The sequence below is a fragment of the Anolis sagrei genome, chromosome 4 (assembly GCF_037176765.1).
Source record: "Anolis sagrei isolate rAnoSag1 chromosome 4, rAnoSag1.mat, whole genome shotgun sequence".
Lineage (NCBI taxonomy): Eukaryota > Metazoa > Chordata > Lepidosauria > Squamata > Dactyloidae > Anolis > Anolis sagrei.
In genome coordinates this window covers 219,677,667-219,695,844 of record NC_090024.1, presented here as the reverse complement: position 1 = coordinate 219,695,844, position 18,178 = coordinate 219,677,667, and the positions used below count along the sequence as shown (strand labels likewise).

The 18,178-nt window shown below is 39.2% G+C and overlaps 1 protein-coding gene across 3 annotated transcripts in view; it reads left to right on the top strand.

The window, feature by feature from the left end:
• SULF2 (sulfatase 2) overlaps positions 1 to 18,178 on the top strand; it is a 350,055-nt gene that overhangs the window by 281,863 nt on the left and 50,014 nt on the right. For all 3 annotated transcript variants that reach the window (XM_060772158.2, XM_060772159.2, XM_060772157.2), the window contains 4 exons: positions 879 to 1,030; positions 6,540 to 6,709; positions 13,373 to 13,523; positions 15,493 to 15,668. In XM_060772158.2, the coding sequence (XP_060628141.2) occupies positions 879 to 1,030; positions 6,540 to 6,709; positions 13,373 to 13,523; positions 15,493 to 15,668 (649 nt within the window). The remainder of the gene's footprint in view (positions 1 to 878; positions 1,031 to 6,539; positions 6,710 to 13,372; positions 13,524 to 15,492; positions 15,669 to 18,178) is intronic.

The following is an 18,178-nucleotide window of genomic DNA, read 5'->3' as shown; positions in this document are numbered from 1 at the left end:
GCTCTAAACCAGTAAGAGCAGGTATATCGTAAATGACATCAAGGGTGAAAATGAGTTGAAAACATCACTGTCAAGTTAACAAAACCTATTTCTAGAATCATAGAATCAAAGAGTTGGAAGAGACCTCATGGGCCATCCAGTCCAACCCCCTGCCAAGAAGCATGTTCTTTTCTCTGCATGTTCTTTTCTCTGCATGTTCTTTTCTCTGCTGAGAAAGAACATGTAACTCACTTTCTCTGAGAGCATGGTAAGGGAAAAGGTGCCCGACTGAAAAGAATGCAATTAATGTTTATTAGGACAAGCTGCTTATTGGCTTCCAAAGTGGAAGTTTATACTTTTGAAATGGAAACAGTAATGTTGAGTAAACTGCAGTCATCACCAGAAAGGGACCAGATATTGATTTACTTGCATGGAGCAGGGATGTGCAACATATGGCTCCTCACATTACTGCGTCAGTGCCTTTTGTTGGATTGGGTTTCCTAGTTTCTCTGACCTTTGCCTGTGGTTGTTAAGGCTGATGGAAGTTGCAGAGAAATAACATCTATGTTATTCCATTCCATAACCTCCTTGTAGAGATCCCTTCCTAATTGTTTGAAAGTGACATTAGATATCACTGCTGATCACTATCTATTTACAACCTGTGTTATAAATTTGCTAAACAGGATCTGTATCAACTCCATTTTCTGTATGATCCTTAATGTCCTGTTGAACATGAGGCAGGTATTAAAACACCTCTGGTGTATGGGAGTTATGTAAAACATTCTCCAATTAGGGAAATGTGAGCATTTGGTGCAAAAGGTGAAAATGAAACACCTCGATACCATAGTAGAAAGTTTATCTATCACTGTCTTCTATCTTTTCTGCCACTCTGCCTCCAGCTTTCTTTGGGAAGTACCTAAACGAATATAATGGTTCCTATGTGCCTCCTGGCTGGAAGGAATGGGTTGGATTATTGAAGAACTCTCGTTTTTACAACTACACGCTCTGTAGAAATGGAGTGAAGGAAAAACATGGCTTTGACTACTCAAGGGTAGGTTCTCTTGATTTATTTTAGTTTTTCTCCCCTTGGCCACAACTGTGAGAATAATGCAGATGCTTTATGGCTTCGTTCTAATTAAAGTATTTGTTTCATATTTGAAAGCCACTGCTGGTAATATCAGTTGCAATCCATAAACCTGCTCCTTTTGACTGTACATTATCGTTTTACTTCTAGAGGGATGTATAATTTAAAATTTATTTAGCAACAGCAGGCAGTTCCTGAGACGGTAAACACTCCAGTATGTCTTACCAGCTGGGAAATAGATTGGATTGTAGCTTGACTCGTATTGTATTGACTGGTGTTCTGTACTTTAATTAACACAGAGAGGCATGCTCTGATCTGATGCATGCATGTGATTAATTCTCTTTATTGCAAAACCACTGTTTCCATGGCTGTGGTATGCAGATTTTGAGGAACTCTTAAATCTATCGGTAATCCAGAAATTCAATTAACATTTGGTTGCAATGTTATGAAAGGAAATTTAAGAACTCAAGCTGTGCCGTTTTGTTAATTACAGAATTGCTTTAATTCTGGAGTGTGTACTGATCACATAGTGTTGCCTTCTGGTCACATAAAAAGTGGCCAAGAGTGTAACTGGTGAGATGCGACACCCACTTGTTGTCCAGATATCCAAAAACCTATATTCCATAAACCTAAATTTGCATAGGGGTGTTAAAATGTATCCTGAACTTTCAAGTCCTTCGAGATGCCTGAGATTGGACTTGTTACCTGCAAAGAAGAACTTAAGTACTGAGTTGTGACCCTTCCCAATTGCTACCTTTGTATCTGGTTAAACTAGAATATAGAAAAATCAGTATTGCCATCATGCTTGAGGTGCTGACGTAGTATCACCAAGAGATATCATTTCTCTATTTCCCTAATACAACTTTTCATTAACTATAATTTCCGCTTCCAGCAGCAGTAGCATTGCTTCAGGAGATTATTTTAATGATTTTCAATTTCTTTGTGTATTTATGTATCCAAAAATAGCATCCCTGCTAGCAAAAGAATTAGCAACCCATTGGTGCTATTTTGAACAATTGACCTCTTTTCTCTCTCTCTCTCTCTTTTGCTCCCTCTTGTTTTTTGTAATCCCAGATGTCTGAGTGCCAAATGATATGCAATCAAAATCCAGTAGAATGTTCATATTCAGTTATATTCTTTTGTCAAGTATTGTTGTTATTGTTATTCTGACCTCTACAATATTTTGCCAATACAAGGCCTCTTTTTTTTGCACTGGGCAACGATAGTTGAATTTTCAAAGAAGCTTGTGATGGTTCAGTCATTTGACCACATTAGATGTGCCAAAATCCCAGGGGCATGAAACAGCATAGAATGCAAGAGTACACGAATCTAAACGCGGTTAATATAACTGTAGCTGTGATTGAAAACATACAGTTGTTTCTTTATTCACATAATACACTCAACACATCTGACCTAATGAATAACAACACTGTCTGTAGCAGGTTTTTCAAAGCATATGGAAATGTGTCAGCATTTGATTCACTTCTTTATGGTATGTGTTTCATTGTACCACAAACCGACACATCTTTTGTTCTCCTCCCATGTTGGGGACATCCTAGCCTCATTAGCAAAGTATTGTCGAAGGCTTTCATGGCCGGAATCACTGGGTTGTTGTAGGTTTTTCCGGGTTATATGGCCATGTTCTAGAGGCATTTTCTCCTGACATTTCCCTACCAAGCCATCAAATACTAATTAAGGTGGTCAGTTGAAACATTCACATCTAGTTCCAGCAGACAAGAGACCTTTGTCCCACTCTGGTCATTTCACAGATATATAAACCCATTTTCCTACTTCCAACAGACCTCACTACCTCTGAGGATGCTTGCCATAGATGCAGGCGAAACGCCAGGAGAAAATGCCTCTAGAACATGGCCATATAACCCGAAAAAACCTACAGCAACCCACTCATTAGCAAAGTTCTGCCTTCCCACATTCTCCCAGGCTTATTTTCACTCACATTTTCTGGCTCACTTCGATTGGCTGTGCAGGACATTATGCACACAGCAGTGGCATCACCAGGGATGGTTTCACCCAGTGTAGTAACTCATAGAGTCACTCCTATGGACCTTCTCCCTATATATAGATCATATAACAGAATTGTAGCTAAAATGCTAGAAACAGCACCAACAAAAACAGTGGCACATGCCGCCATAATGTATTCCAATGAAATCACATGATTCAAAGCATCACTGTAATTGGATAATACTGACATCTCTGAATGAAGTAAATGCATAGTTAGAAGATTCAAAAAGAAATTAGCATAACATTTTTTTCTTTTTTGTAGTTATACTAAACAAAGGACATGTAAGATAACTTTACAAAAATTGATTTTGTAGTAATTTTTAACTACAGGGATAACTGCATAAAATGTTATAGATTGCCATTTTGGTGCCATCGCCCTCTCATGGTGTCACCTGGTGCATTCTTCACTCCCCTAGTTTCACCACTGGCACAAAAAGCCATCCACACCATGAGGCCACCATGTAGAAGTCTAGCAGCACCTTTTCTGGGTCTTTGCACCACAACTCAGTCACTCCCTTCTTCCAATTTTTTACCTACTTTCCTTCATGAACATTTTCACAAAGCTGACACAATTGATCTTTGCTTCTCTAAAGAAAAAAACCTTCCAAAGGAAAGAAGAAATAGAAAACAGACAATAGAAATGAATAGGACAGTGAGTGGGTTTTATTGGGAGATGGGCACTAAAGTGTGTTTGGGTAGAGGAACAGAGCAAACCTGCTCTGGCCTTTTATGTCTACAAAATGGAAGGTTAAAGAACTATTAGTCTAGATTTATTCCAGACTCAGGTTTTTTTTCCTCTCCAAACTAGTCCCATTGAATTCCATGGGAGATTAATGCTCATTGGATTTGGGACTTTATCCAGAGGCACATTTGCAAGGGAACAAGACCCACTCTGTTGTTGTTCATTTCCAAGTAAACTATGTATGTTGACATGTTATGGATTTACAAAGTGTAGGTTTTTGTGAATTCCAGCCTAATTCATTAAATGCAAGTGGCCTGGAGTCCAGGAAAGTTTATGCAAATAAAACTATGAGGATGTGCCTGCTGAGCTTTGAGCTCCTAGCATGCATGCACTACTTGCTGTGGTGTGAAGGGGGGAAATCTTGGGTTTTGTTGGGTTTTTTCTCTCTTTCTTCTCTAGTTTCTTGGAGGAAAGGAGCTGCTTTCCCCTTGAGAGAATTCTATTTAGGAGCCATCCTTTTGGGGAAATGGCCCAAGTCTCTAGTTTGCTTGTAGAAGACAAAATTGGAAAGATGAGCAGCTCAAAATAGCTGAGCTGTGGAGGGATTGCATGCACACATTTCCTTCCCTCCCCAGCAGGAGAGGAGATGTGGACTGCTTCTTTCTAGGAGGGAAAGGAAGATTTGGTGCTATGAGGTGGAAAGCTCCATCCTGTTCTGATTCACAGGGTGGAGTAAAAGCTAAAGACGAGAGGATGGTCTAGCTAACCAGAAGTTCCCATTTGCTAGGTATGTGCTCCCCATACCTTCTTGCATTTCCTTTGTGGGAAACAGAGTGATTAATAACATACATTTTCTGTTCCTTTCATTGAAGAAGGTGCATCCTGTGTGCTTAATCAGACAAAGTCCCAAAGTATGTGCAAAGGAAGTTTCTATTATTCTTAATAAAAAAGGATTGTGCCAGGCTAGTGAGGCATTATACAATGATGAAGCTGTGAGGAACATGGGTAGTGGCACAATTACAGGATCGGCACACAGCATTATTAACACCCCAAGCCACTGCCTGTTTGAGAGAATCAAAACAATTCAAAGAATATGTGAAAGTGTACAGGACATATGTAATTGGAACAGAGGGAACATTTCTGGTAAATGAACTGAATAGCCACATTGATTTAACACAAAAACCATTTTTAAGAAATTGCTGGAGTACTTAGAAGTGAGTTTATATCTCAGTGTGCACTGTGGTACTGCCTGCTAATTAAGACAAATCTGTGTGAAGTTGCTATAGTACAGCTGGAAGTGATTTCTGTTTTCCCAGATCATCTTCATATAAGCCAAACCTCAATAAACAATGAGCAGAAGAAAGTAGGAGGGTGGCTGTTAGTTGTGGTACAACCACCTTGAAGTGACAAATCAATTGGATTGGTCTGCTATTATCTGCCCTACTCCAAGTCCTTGTCATATGTTGTTGCACAGGGACCACTCCTGCAACAACCCTGTTCCCAGGCTGCTTTTTCCATAACATAATTAGCCAACTAGCCAGCATCTCTTTCTGGAGGATGGGGCAAGTGGGCAGGTGTGGTCGTGACACCTCTGTATCTTCCTTAACATTGGAGGAAGAGGCTAAGAAGTTCGGGGTGATGGTGGCAGAGGCACTAGTTGCTTTCACCGCACTCCCAAGAGACAAGGAGGCAGGGGGAGATGGAGAGCCTAGCTATTTTTGAATGCCTAGTGGAGCTAAGCAATTACAAATGATATGACTAAAAGCTGAAATAAAAATTAAATTAAAAAAGAAAGCAAGGAAAGCAAATTAAGCCTGAACTCACTCAGGAAATCAAAACAACTAAACAGAAATCACAAGATAGTATCTCTTATTGGAAAAGAGCATAATGCTCCACAAACTGGAAGGAAATGAGTAAGAGCTCACTACAGGTCGATTGATTCAGTTAAAGAAGCCACAGCCCTGAGTTTGCAAGATCAGAACAGGCCTGTTGATGACCATGAGTGATCTTGGAGGTCTGTCATGCATAGAATTGTTGTGAGTTTAAAACTTATGAAGATCCAAAACACAACAGTCCCCCCAACTATCTAATGTGCCTTAATTAGCAAGGAGGAAAGGATGGCAAAAGAAAGCAATGTCGAAGACGTTTATGGAAGAATATACAGTTGATTCACCTGGAACAATTTCAAAGCAGGGATGGGGAACTGCTGTGGACCTGAGGCCTATTTTCTGCCACATGGACTACCAATACACACACACACTAGACATGTTAAACAGTGGGAGACAACCTGCCTTTTAAATGGGCAAACATACCTCCAATCAGGCATTTCACTTGGTTGGGTGGGCAGTCTTAAAATGGCACACTTTGTCCACTACTAGTTTAGAGACATGGATCAGTTCCCCTAATTGCAACCCAATAGCTCTGTAGAAACCTGTAAGATTGTATATTTAAAAGCAGATAGTTTTAAATTTTGTTTCTTGTTTTATTCGACTTCAAGTCATTTCCGGCTTATGGCAACCCTGGGTTTTCTTAGCAAGAGTTGTACAGAATGGATTTGCCTTTGCTTTCCTCTGAGGCAGAGATGATGTCCATTGCACAAGAACACCCATTGAGTTTTCCATGACTGAGCATTGATTTGAACCCTGGTCTCCAGAGTTGTAGTACAGCACTCAGACGACTACACTATACCACATTTGCTCTTTGGTTTCGTTAGTTTGCCTTGTATGGCTTTTGACATTGTCCTGCTAAACATTCTCCTTCTCATCTTTTTAGGATTATCTGACTGACTTGATCACCAATGACAGTATTAGCTTCTTCCGCATTTCAAAGAAGATGTATCCCCACCGGCCAGTTATGATGGTTCTCAGCCATGCAGCTCCTCATGGTCCTGAAGACTCAGCCCCTCAGTATTCTCATCTCTTCCCTAATGCTTCCCAACACATGTAAGAAAATAGCATTTTAAAAAATAACTCACAACTTTGTGCATTTCTTTTCTCTGGATTTCTGGTGCTTGAGCATAAATGTATGATATGTTGCAAAATTATAAAGCATGGCATTTTTAAATAGCCCGAAATCTTCCTCACCACTCATAATTTGCTATTTGGGAACATTTTGCCATTATGCAAATTTCTCCTTTAACAGAAATAAATATTTTATTCTGAGCGGGGAACTAAAAAAGAAAAAGAAAAATGTGCTGTCCTAAGCAATATACAAGCTCTCGCTTGCTCTCTAACTCTTCTTTTCTTTCTCTCTCTCTCTCTCTCTCTCTCACACACACACACACACACACACACACAGCATCTACTGGACAGATAGTCGAATCTTATTTCAGTATTGATGAACAGAGCAGAGGAATCTAGTTTAGAGGAGTCAGGGTAAACGTTGATGCATTACAAGCTGCTATTAGGATATGTTACCTGAGGGGGCCGTCTTACTTTGCCTAAAGATAGGGCTGGACTTACTGGTGTGTAAGGGATACACATCAGTAAATCCATGGGATAAGGTTTGAGTTTGGGATTAAGTGATAGTATAAGAATAAATTTAGGGAGTAATCCTATACACACTCATCTTGGAATAAATACCCATTAAGTCATTGGGACTTATTTCTAAGTAGACATGCGTAAGATTTGGTTCTTTGATCCTGCACAAGCTAATTCAGATTTTTTTTTCCTTGATAAAACTTTGCCTGGCTATTTTTAAGCTTTTGTCCCATGCCTTGAGATCAAAAAACGTGCTTATTTGAAATCTCACCCTCTTTTAATGCAGGATCCTTAATGTGAAATAACTCTCAATTTTTGGTTCTGAAACCAGACATTACAATGGGCAAGTAGTGACCATTGAAAACAATAATTTTGCATCTCTCCTTCCTATTTGTCCTGGCACTGTGTAGCGTAGCTTTCCCAAAATTGTTGCTGAAGTTATACACAATAACTTTCATTATCTTAAGCCAGTTTTCAGGAATAATGGGAATTCTATTCTAAAGCCTCCAGGAAGCACCAGGTTTGGGAAGACTTTATAAGGTGTCCAAAGTTATCACATTTGTTTCTCCACTCTGCATTATGAATTGGGACATAGTGACATCATATCAGTTCTTTTATTTCTGTGCACATTTACTAGGGGAAGAAGTGGGGAAGAAGTAGAAAAACATTTTGTTAGCAGCCATTCTTTTTCTAGTTACCCAGAACTCTCCTCTCCTCAAGAATTACCTGCTTCTTGTATCTTACAAGGAGCAGATAGTTCTTAATAGGGCCTTAAACTGGTCTCACGTTAGCTGATGATCCCTTCATGTTGCTACTTTTACTGTATCTCTTTTTATTGCACTGGATTCTATGAACATAATTTATTTTACTTATTTATTTATATGATTTATATCCTGCCTTTCTCTCCATGTGAAGCCCAAGAGTTCCTTCCATTTATGGAGGTGATTCAGTAGAGCAGTGCTTTTTTCAGGCAGTCTGATGTGGGGGATCAGCAGTTATTTTTTCCAGTATGCCAAGGACCAGGCAGCATTTTGCTGGAAACTCACCAGCAAACAGTGGTGTGGCAACCAGCACCAGTCCAGGAATGACCATTATGAGTAGCACTGCAGTAGAAGGTGTGGCTAGGAAAAGAGATTAAGGAAATGATTTTCCATTACATTCCCTTCACCTTTCATGCTATTTTGCTTTGTTTTTTGGAGGGTCCCCTGCACTCCCCTGCACTGCATCCTGTGTTTAAGAGGCAGAGGGGGTTGCAGAGAGAAACAAAGAAAGTAAAGATTACCTTCCCAAAGTCTTCTTTCAGCATGAGCAAAAATTCAATAAGGTTTGCTGTGCACTTAGCACGTTGCTTTGATTTGTTTAGATGTTGTCTGTTTGTGTTATTTTGTAGACTGTCTCGTAAAATTTAAAATCAAAAGCCAGGTTAGTAATGTTTAAAGCAGTAGAAGCAGGTATGAAATGCCAAAGCCGAATTGCATTGGTTGAAAGAATGGGCAAGTGGGAGGGAGGAAATGTCCTTTAGTGCATGTAGACAAGGTTGGCTGAACCTTATTATAGGATAATTAATCCACTGAAAGCAATCCTGTGTCTTATGCAAAATGTTCACTGTGAGATATACAAATTGGTCTCACATTTCATTTTATATACTCCAGATCACATCAACCACATGCATAGATTTCTTTGCTGCTTAAAGAGACCCATATCCATGATGGCTGGGTGGGTTTTATAGAGGCTCTTACATTTGTCCCTGTAAGCATTTTATTGTTTTGGAGGGTTTTTCCCCCAAGGTCAAATACAATCAGGATTTGTAGAGCAACTAGAATATCTCCCCCTCCCTTTTCCTCCCCCATTTCTGAATGAATTTGAAGTGCTTATTTTGTTCAACTTCCAGAATTGTTGTACTCTGTGTATTCGGCCATAAGACGGACAAATCTGTTAAGTATAAGAGGGTTACATTTGTAGTAATCAAAGAAGATCGTGGACTCCGGGTGGATTAAGCAGCAGGAGGTTTCAGATGAGCCAGGAAATCACAAAGCATGCTGGAAGAGGAATTTGCCAAGCATTTTAGATTCATTCAGGGCATTACATAGCAACAGTTTCCATAACCATCAGCATTTTCAAAGCGGCAATGTCATTATCCAGCCACAATAACATTCTGAAATCAGAGAGAACATTAACAATGTAGAGAGAATAATAAGCAACCTTTCCTCCCTAAGAGAGGAACCCACCCTTTCCCATCTCAGAGCACTTTTCAAAATGAGGCTTTCATATCAAAGCGTGCTTCCTCTTGTTGAAATATAGTAGAATTCACTGTAAAGCTTTCAGAAAAAGATAAACTTATACGGGTTATGAGACCATTGGATAAGGAGCGATTTTAAAGTTGAAGCTGGGTTCTGCTGCCTTCCTTGTTCACAAAGTCTTCACCTACTAGTTTTTTTCCCCTAGAGAATACAAAATACAAATCAAATGTACATGCAGTGTGGAATACATCACTTTCTAAACCCTAAGTGAATCACTCTATTTGCATGTTTGTGGACCAGGCATGGGCAAACTTTGGCCCTTTAGATGTTTTGGACTCCAACTCCCACAATTCCTATTAGGAATTCCTATTCCTATTAGGAATTGTGGGAGATGAAGTCCAAAACACCTAGAAGACTGAAGTTTGCCCATGTCTACTAGACCCTTTCTTCCTTATTCCTTCTGATGACTGACCATCCAGACACCATAATTTCAGACTCATGTCTTTTCTCCACACCAGATCTGGTTTTGTTGTTGCTGTTGTTGTTGTTGGAAATCTGATGAAGAATTCCTAAATCTTTTAAATCTTGCACACTTTTTTTTTGCTTTGCCTAAAAAAACTATTACACTAATGGATTTTTCCAGTCTTTCATATATGACTAGCCTTTACATTTTATGCAGTGCATGTGCTATTGATCCAACTCACTTTCTCAGTCTGTTTGGAGTCTTTTGATGTTTTCTTAGCATCAAAACAGTGGAGAAACTGAAATACTGAATTCAAGAAGCAGAAAGCATTAGCTGCTCAGTCAAGGGCTAAAATCCAGGTTTTTAAATTATACTTTGCCAAAGCTTGGAAGAATCGCTTAGTTCGGTTGTAACAACATACTTAATGCTTTTTAGCAAAGAGATTGAGAGTTATTTTACATTAAGGAACCTGCATTAAAAGATTGCATTGCACATACAAAAAATGTCCTTCCGTATCTGCTGTGTGAGGCCGTTATGGTACTCTCTCTTATAGGTGTGCTGTTCCTGAGTATCCTTCTAGATTGTTGTTTCATGTGAATGAGTTCTATTTCTGTCGTCACCATTGCATGAGACAATTGTTACTGTGGCCTCTGTGATAGATAAACCTGCTATCTCAAGGCTGTTTTGTATTTTTCCAAGTAGAAGGAAATTATGTGCATTAAAGGAATTTAAAGGAGTGGGAAATAGTTTTAAAAGCTGAATCAGAACCTACTGACTAACTAAACTGATAAGCATTTCACACTTCTTGTTTCCTGCCACATGATCAAAAAGGTTTAAATTCACCACACTGCTAAGTGGTATCACAAGCATTTTTCAACAAGTTGGATAGTTATTGTTGAAGAGCCAAAGAGAGTCAAGGCAGCCTGTGCAAATGAAATTAGAATAGCTCTATCATTTTTCTGCTCCTCAGTTAGGACATGAACCTCCTAATGCTAATCGGGCTGCTCTTGAAATATTTTCTCATTTACTCAGAATATTACTTGCTATTTCAGTTTGGTTTTCATTTGAGCAGAACAATTTTCACATTCCCAGCTTCTAGATGAATCATGAAAGTGATGCAATATTTATAACATTTCCCTGTCTGCTGTGGAGAATTTAATCCTGCTTTAGAGGTTTATTCCTGAAAGAATGAGTTGCACTACTTTTCTTATGCCTCGAAATATTCAGGCTGGAAATACATAACAGACCACATTACTAAACACCATTTGCATATTCATTTTAGGAATATTTTCTTTAACGTTAATCTAAACGCCACAATAATTGGATGCATCCATTTGCATCTTAACTACTTTTTATGAACAAAATTACTTTCTCCAAATGGACCTTATCTGCCTCTTCCTTTGGACATCTCTCCACCCCTGCCAAAGGCTCGGGGACCCTGGGAATAATACTGTTAGCAAGAGTGTGATACTTCTTGAAGGATTGCACCCCCATATTTAAATCTTTAGAAGAGTGATGGAAAATTTGTGTTGCTGGACTGTAACCTTCATCATCCCTCACCACTGGATGTGCTTGACTACGGCTGATGGGAGTTCAGTCTAACAACATATGAACGGTCACAAAATACCTTGCATTATAACTTTTTGCAATTATACTTAATGAGGACTCGAAATTATTCTGTGCCATAAGGGTGAAAGTTCTCATGACAATTCTCCAGCAGTGAGCAATGAACTGGGAGATCATGATATCGTAGAATCATGTAGTTGAAATAGACTACAAGGTCCATCTAATCCCATGGTTCTCAACTTTTTTTTTTACCTGGGGACCATTTTGACCGGGGACCACTTTGACCAGGGACCACTCTCCAACATTAGTACCAAAAGGGTTACAGATCAGTTTCTGGTCAACTTTAATGCGGCTTGGTTATTTGGCGTGCTGATTCAGAAGATTGCATTGAATAGACCACATCAGTTCTAGTTTCTGATACAGAACATATGCCATCCAGTAGTTGCCATCTGCTCGCCCACAGAAAATCGTATTTAATAATCTAGAGCTGCTGACCTTATTTTAGGTCTCCTAGCCCACAGGTTGGGAATCACTGATCCAAACCAACCCTCAATCATACAGAAACACACAAAGCACTCCTGAGAGATGACCATCCAGCTTTTATTTAAAAATCTCTGAAGAGGAAGATTCCTTTGCACTCAAGGCAGCGTATTCCACTGTCAAACCATTCTTGCCAGCAGGAGGTACTTTTTAATGTTTAGGTGGGATCTCTTTTCCTGCAGTTTGAATCCATTGCTCTGTGTCTTTTTCTCTAGAGAAGAAGAAAACAATCGCTACCTCGTCCATATGACAGATTTAAACATGGCTATCATGTCACCTCCTAATATTCTTTTCTCCAAGATAAATATACCAAGCTCCCTCAGCCCATCCCCATAAGTCTTGGATTTCAAACCTTTGTTCATTTTGGTCGCCCTTCTCTGGACACCTTCCAGCTTGTCCATATCCTTCTTGAATTGCAATGCCCTGAACTGGACACAGTGTTATTCCAGGTGAGGTTTGACCAAAGGAGAATAGAGTATTTATTTATTTATTTACAGCATTTTTACCTCGCCCTTCTCAACCCCCAGAGGGGGACTCAGAGCTGCTAACATAGGCAGCAATTTGATGTCACAATATCAATAAACACCAATATAAAATCATAAATACATAGAAGGTTAAAAACAGTAACAATTAATTATATAATCACCTAATCACATAGCTGTTTCCCATTAACATAACAGTCGTCAGGTCCAGTTCCATGTTCAGAATGCTGCTGCGCCCACTAACCAAAAGCCTGGTTCCAAAATCACGATTTTAGTTTTTTTTCTGAAGGAAAGGAGGGAGGATGCCGATCTAATCTTGCTGGGGAGTGAATTCCACAAGCGGGGGGTCACCACCAAGAAGGCCCTGTCCCTCGTCCCCCACCAGACGTGTATGCAAAGCCGGTGGGACTGAGAGCAGGGCCTCCCCAACAGATCTTAGACTATGAGGTGGAACATAGAGGGAGATACATTCGGATAAGTAAGCTGAATAGGACTATGAGTTCCCTCAACCAGGACGCTTTACTCCTATAGATGTGGCCTAGAATCACATTGACTTCCTTAGCAGACATTGCTCAAAATCCACCACACTGTTGGCTCATGTCTGCTGTTCGTTGTCCGCTGTCTTAGAACATGTGAATACTCGAGGCTAAGAACAAATGAGCTGTAGAAATCAGCTTTACAAATGACATGTGGATCCTGGGGCTTTATGTCCAACATGACACTGAATATTTGTATAGTTTTTGTGCAGTTTTTTGGAGTATACAATACCTCAGCAGAGTTGGCGGCATGTCACATTTATTTTACTAACAGTTCTTCATTATTTCTATCTCTCTAGCACACCCAGTTATAATTATGCTCCAAACCCAGACAAGCACTGGATAATGAGGTATACTGGCCCCATGAAACCTATTCACATGGAATTCACCAATATGCTGCAGCAGAAGCGCCTTCAGACACTTATGTCTGTGGATGATTCTATGGAAGCGGTAAGATTTATTATGCCATCCTCTGAGCTTAATATGTACATCCTGCATCTGAGAAGCATGTTGAACTTTCCTAAGCTAAACCCCAATTCTTGTAATTCAAGGACCTCAGCTTTTCCATTTGGTTTACGTGGTTGCATTCCCCCAGGTGGAGCAGTAGCATTGTTCTATACAATTTTATAATTAGTAAAATATTCCCAAATGACAGTTGCAGATGACATATACAAGGAAAATTGCATAGAAAGCAAATTATGTGCTCTCAGCCATGCTTTGAAAGTTACCTACTATCCCACACTTTTTTCATTGTGTTCTGGGTGACCCTGCTAGGAAATAAAATGGGTTAAATTTGGAGGTAGGTTAAAAAGAGGTAATTGAAGGCACACCATCAATTCAGCATCAGATCAAATCATATATTTACTTATCTTGTATAATGCTCCTCTGAATGGCAGTTAGCTTGAGTTGACGTCTGTGGTATTAGAGCAAAGCCAAAGAACCTCACAGAACTAATTGTGCCTCTGTGCAGTATTGACATTCATCTCTCTTGCCACCTTCTGTGAAAATTGATGGGCTTGTATTCAAGTCTGTAGAACTGCCAGTCAGGTATGGAGGCAAAACAATTTGTTTCTGCTTATCCGATCTTCTTGCATTTTTTTCTGTGATGAAGTATAACGGAGGCATCCTAAGAAGCCAAGGGTAAGATTATATGAAGGCCCTTCATTATCTTGCTAGTTATTATGATTATTACTATTACTGCTGATTGGTGGTTTATTTTCTTCGGGAAGATATACTGTAATCTCGCTCATGTGACATGGCATTCACTGAGAAAGATTTGCCACCAGTGTTGTAACTTGCCTAAATCGATTGCTTGCTTTGGTTTTAACTCTAAATCAGTTAATTGGAATGTATATGTGCATATATATGCATATTATAAGTTTTAAAATCAAGCTGGTCAGTCAGTCAATGTTAACCTTCCAAATGCATTCCAAAAATAATTAGTTATTGCCCTGTTTTTCTTAATCCAACAAAGATAATTTTGTGATCATGTGTCTCAGTTTTCACTATTTACTTCATATAGTCAGGTGGTATTTTAAGGAATGTGGCATAAATGTTTTGGAGGACTATATTTTTACTCAAGATGTGCTAATACAGGCACCAAATCAGGAGGCACCAAATCAGTGATTGGAACGAGCCCCCGGTGGCGCAGTGGGTTAAAGCCCTGTGCCGGCAGGACTGAAGACCGACAGGTTGCAGGTTTGAATCTGGGGAGAGGTGGATGAGCTCCCTCTATCAGCTCCAGCTCCTCATGCAGGGACATGAGAGAAGCCTCCCACAAGGATGATAAAACATCAAAATCATCCGGGCGTCCCCTGGGCAACGTCCTTGCAGACGGCCAATTCTCTCACAACAAGACATTCCTGACATGACAAAAAAAAATGATTGGAAAACTTTCTTTTTCTGGTCTTTTTCTTCTGGAATCCCGCACCTAACAGGGCTACTAACTATGCTGTGTTCTGAGATTTGTAGTTCTCAACAGTGAACTCTGACCAAGATTACTGACACCTAATTCCTTGGTAAATAAGATAATTATGTCAGACCTATGTCACCATAGCTCACTTTTTTTTCAGTCAGATTAGTTGCATAGAAACAGTACAAGAAACTATTACTTCAACCCTTCTTATTGTTCTTTATTTCTTTCCCTTTAAAAGAGAAAATGCCAGAGCAAAAAGTTGAGAGCTTAAGGGACAGAAGATGCAGGATGTCATGAAACAATGAACAAAGATATGATACAATATCATTTGCTATCCCAAATGTTATGCTACATTTTTGTTTCGATGGATTTTTAGTGCTGTTTGTGTTGAATTCTGTTGCATATTTGTGTATTTTAAATTGTCAAGCCATTGTGAGTCCCCTTTGGGGAGATAAATCGGGGTATAAATAAATATAATAATACATTCTTCTTGTTGTTTTTCAGATTTACAATACGTTGGTGGAAACAGGTGAACTGGATAATACGTATGTTATATATACAGCAGACCATGGATATCATATTGGTCAATTTGGATTGGTGAAAGGAAAATCTATGCCATACGAATTTGACATCAGAGTCCCATTCTATATCAGGGGTCCAAACGTGGAGGCTGGATCATTGTAAGTTCATAGTGTTTGCAATTTTTAGAATCTCTTGCTTGGTTATATATGGTCTTCCATAGGCCATCCCCATTTAGCATCTTTCTTTTCTTCCACAGTTCTACTTAAAGCCCAGCAAGACAAGAAATATAACAGAATCCCATTGAGAGTATACTGTTATTAATATCTCCCGCTTCTCTCTTGGCTTCCCTCCTGCTTTCTTTTTACTCCTGTCCTGTAGATCAGTCTTTGCACTTTCTCCCAACCTAAGTACCTTCCCCACTTTTCTTTCAAACTACTGTGTAATGTTGATCTTCAACCAGGAAAAGGGCCTCTTCAGTGATATCCATTTCAGGAAAAGTCTTCTGAGAGCTTCTTCTCTATTGCCAGATTGAATGATGTTAAGTGAATACTGCAGGATTTTTTTTTATCCCATGCAATAGGATAGACATTTTTGTCCCCTTGAGCCACATTTTCTTGCTGAATTAGACCTATAATTTTGACATGCTGCAGCAACTCACCTCAACAGTACTAAAAAAATTACTCAAGCTTCCAACTACATTTGTTTGTGACCTTCGTCAATCTTCTCTTAACTCACCAGGGCCCCCGAAGTGATGCACAATGAATAAAAAATCTGAAAATATTAAATGCCTAACTAAAATCCAACCAAAAACACACCCAAACTTGTCTTATAAAATAGTTGTAACATCAGATAGTTAAAAAAGTTTGAAAAACAACTGGGGCAGATGTGTCTAATTTAGGAACCAAATGCCTACTGAGATGATATAGTTTTCACTGCCCACCTCAAACCCAGAAAGGAAGAAAGTGATGTCATCTCCCACAGCCATGTTGGTGATATAAAGAAAGGCTTTTCACCCATATACACCAACACATCCTTTTTGGGATATATTATAAGGCATCTGGGTGGATAAAAAAATACTAGGGAAGGATTGCTTTTCTTTGAGCAATTGCTTTATAATGACTTCTACATTTTTCTCAACATGTCCAAAGTACAATATCTTCATTAGCTACCTGGATGAGCCATATAGCATTTCCCTGTACATCTTGTACTTTTCAATGACACTACAGTAACTGTAAGTCATTAATAATGGGTAACTCCACAAGTTACCTTCAGTGGCCTTCAATTACAATAACAAACAGTGACCTATTTGGCGAATAGAGTAAAGTTAAAAAAAAAAAGTAGTACATTCAAAAAAACCTAGTACCTTTAAAACTTTCCAAGCACAGGTTAAACTTTGTCATAGTCTGAAGAGAACAATAGCAAAGTGAGAAGAGGTTGGACTGGGTGGTTCTTGTGATCTTTTCCAACTCTATGAGTCTATGAGACCCAGTGAAATCAGAGGGTCTCAGTTGGTCATGATTATCTGAAGTTCATGTTACTTCAGTAGGTTTTTGCTTAGTCTGGATTCAAATGTGTTTAAACAGGAACTGTTTTCCAGAAGAACTTAAAAAATCTGGGATACAGTAACAGGTTCTCAGACCATTACATTGCAACATACTTTCTTCTATGAAGTGAGAGGATAAATAAATGCAGAAACCCGTTGTCTTCTCAACCCCAACAGGGAGGGATAGATAGCTCAGTCTGTTTTGGTCTGTGCCAATTTGATGTATTCAATCATAAGTTCTAGCCATCCATTTTCATGACAATAGTTTTTAAAGACAGGGAAATTCAGATTTTACCTGTAATTTCACTCTAAATAGGCCTTTTTATGCACATTCCCTGCCAAATTTCATTTTAAGAACTGTTAGAAAATTTGGAAGTGTATGCAGTCTAAAAGATAACTTCTGTTGTCATCCAGGAAGTGTGAATTGTGGTGTGTTTGCTTAAAAATTGAAACCAAAAAAGTTTACTCATATGTCTAGTTTCAATTTAGATGTCTATATTAAAGCAGCAGCAGCAACAACAACAACAACAACAATAATAACAATAATAATAATAATTGCAAAGGATCTGGCATAAACCAGTACAGGTGGTCCCAGTGGTCATCAGCACACTGGGTGCCATGCCAAAAGATCTCAGCCAGCATTTGGAAACAATAAACATTGACAAAATCACGATCTGTCAACTGCAAAAGGCCACCTTATTTGGATCTGCATGCATCATTCGAAAATACATCACACAGTCCTAGACACTTGGAAAGTGTTTGATTTGTGATTTTGTGATACAAAATCCAGCATATATATCTTGTTTTCTGTGACATACTGTGTTGTCAGTAAAATATTAATAATACTTTATTTATAGGCCATCCTATCTCCCCAGGGAGATTCAGGGCGGCTTCCAGGCATTAAATGCCTTGGTGATAAACAAACACATAAGTCAAAAACAGTGCAAGTTAATGTATTCATTGCCAGGATCACTGGATTTTGTGAGTTTTCTGGGCTATGTGGCCATGTTCCAGAAGCATTCTCTCCTGACGTTTCACCTGCATCTATGGCAGCACAACCTCTGAGCACCACCTCTGAGGATGCCTACCATAGATGCAGGTGAAACGTCAGGAGAGAATGCTTCT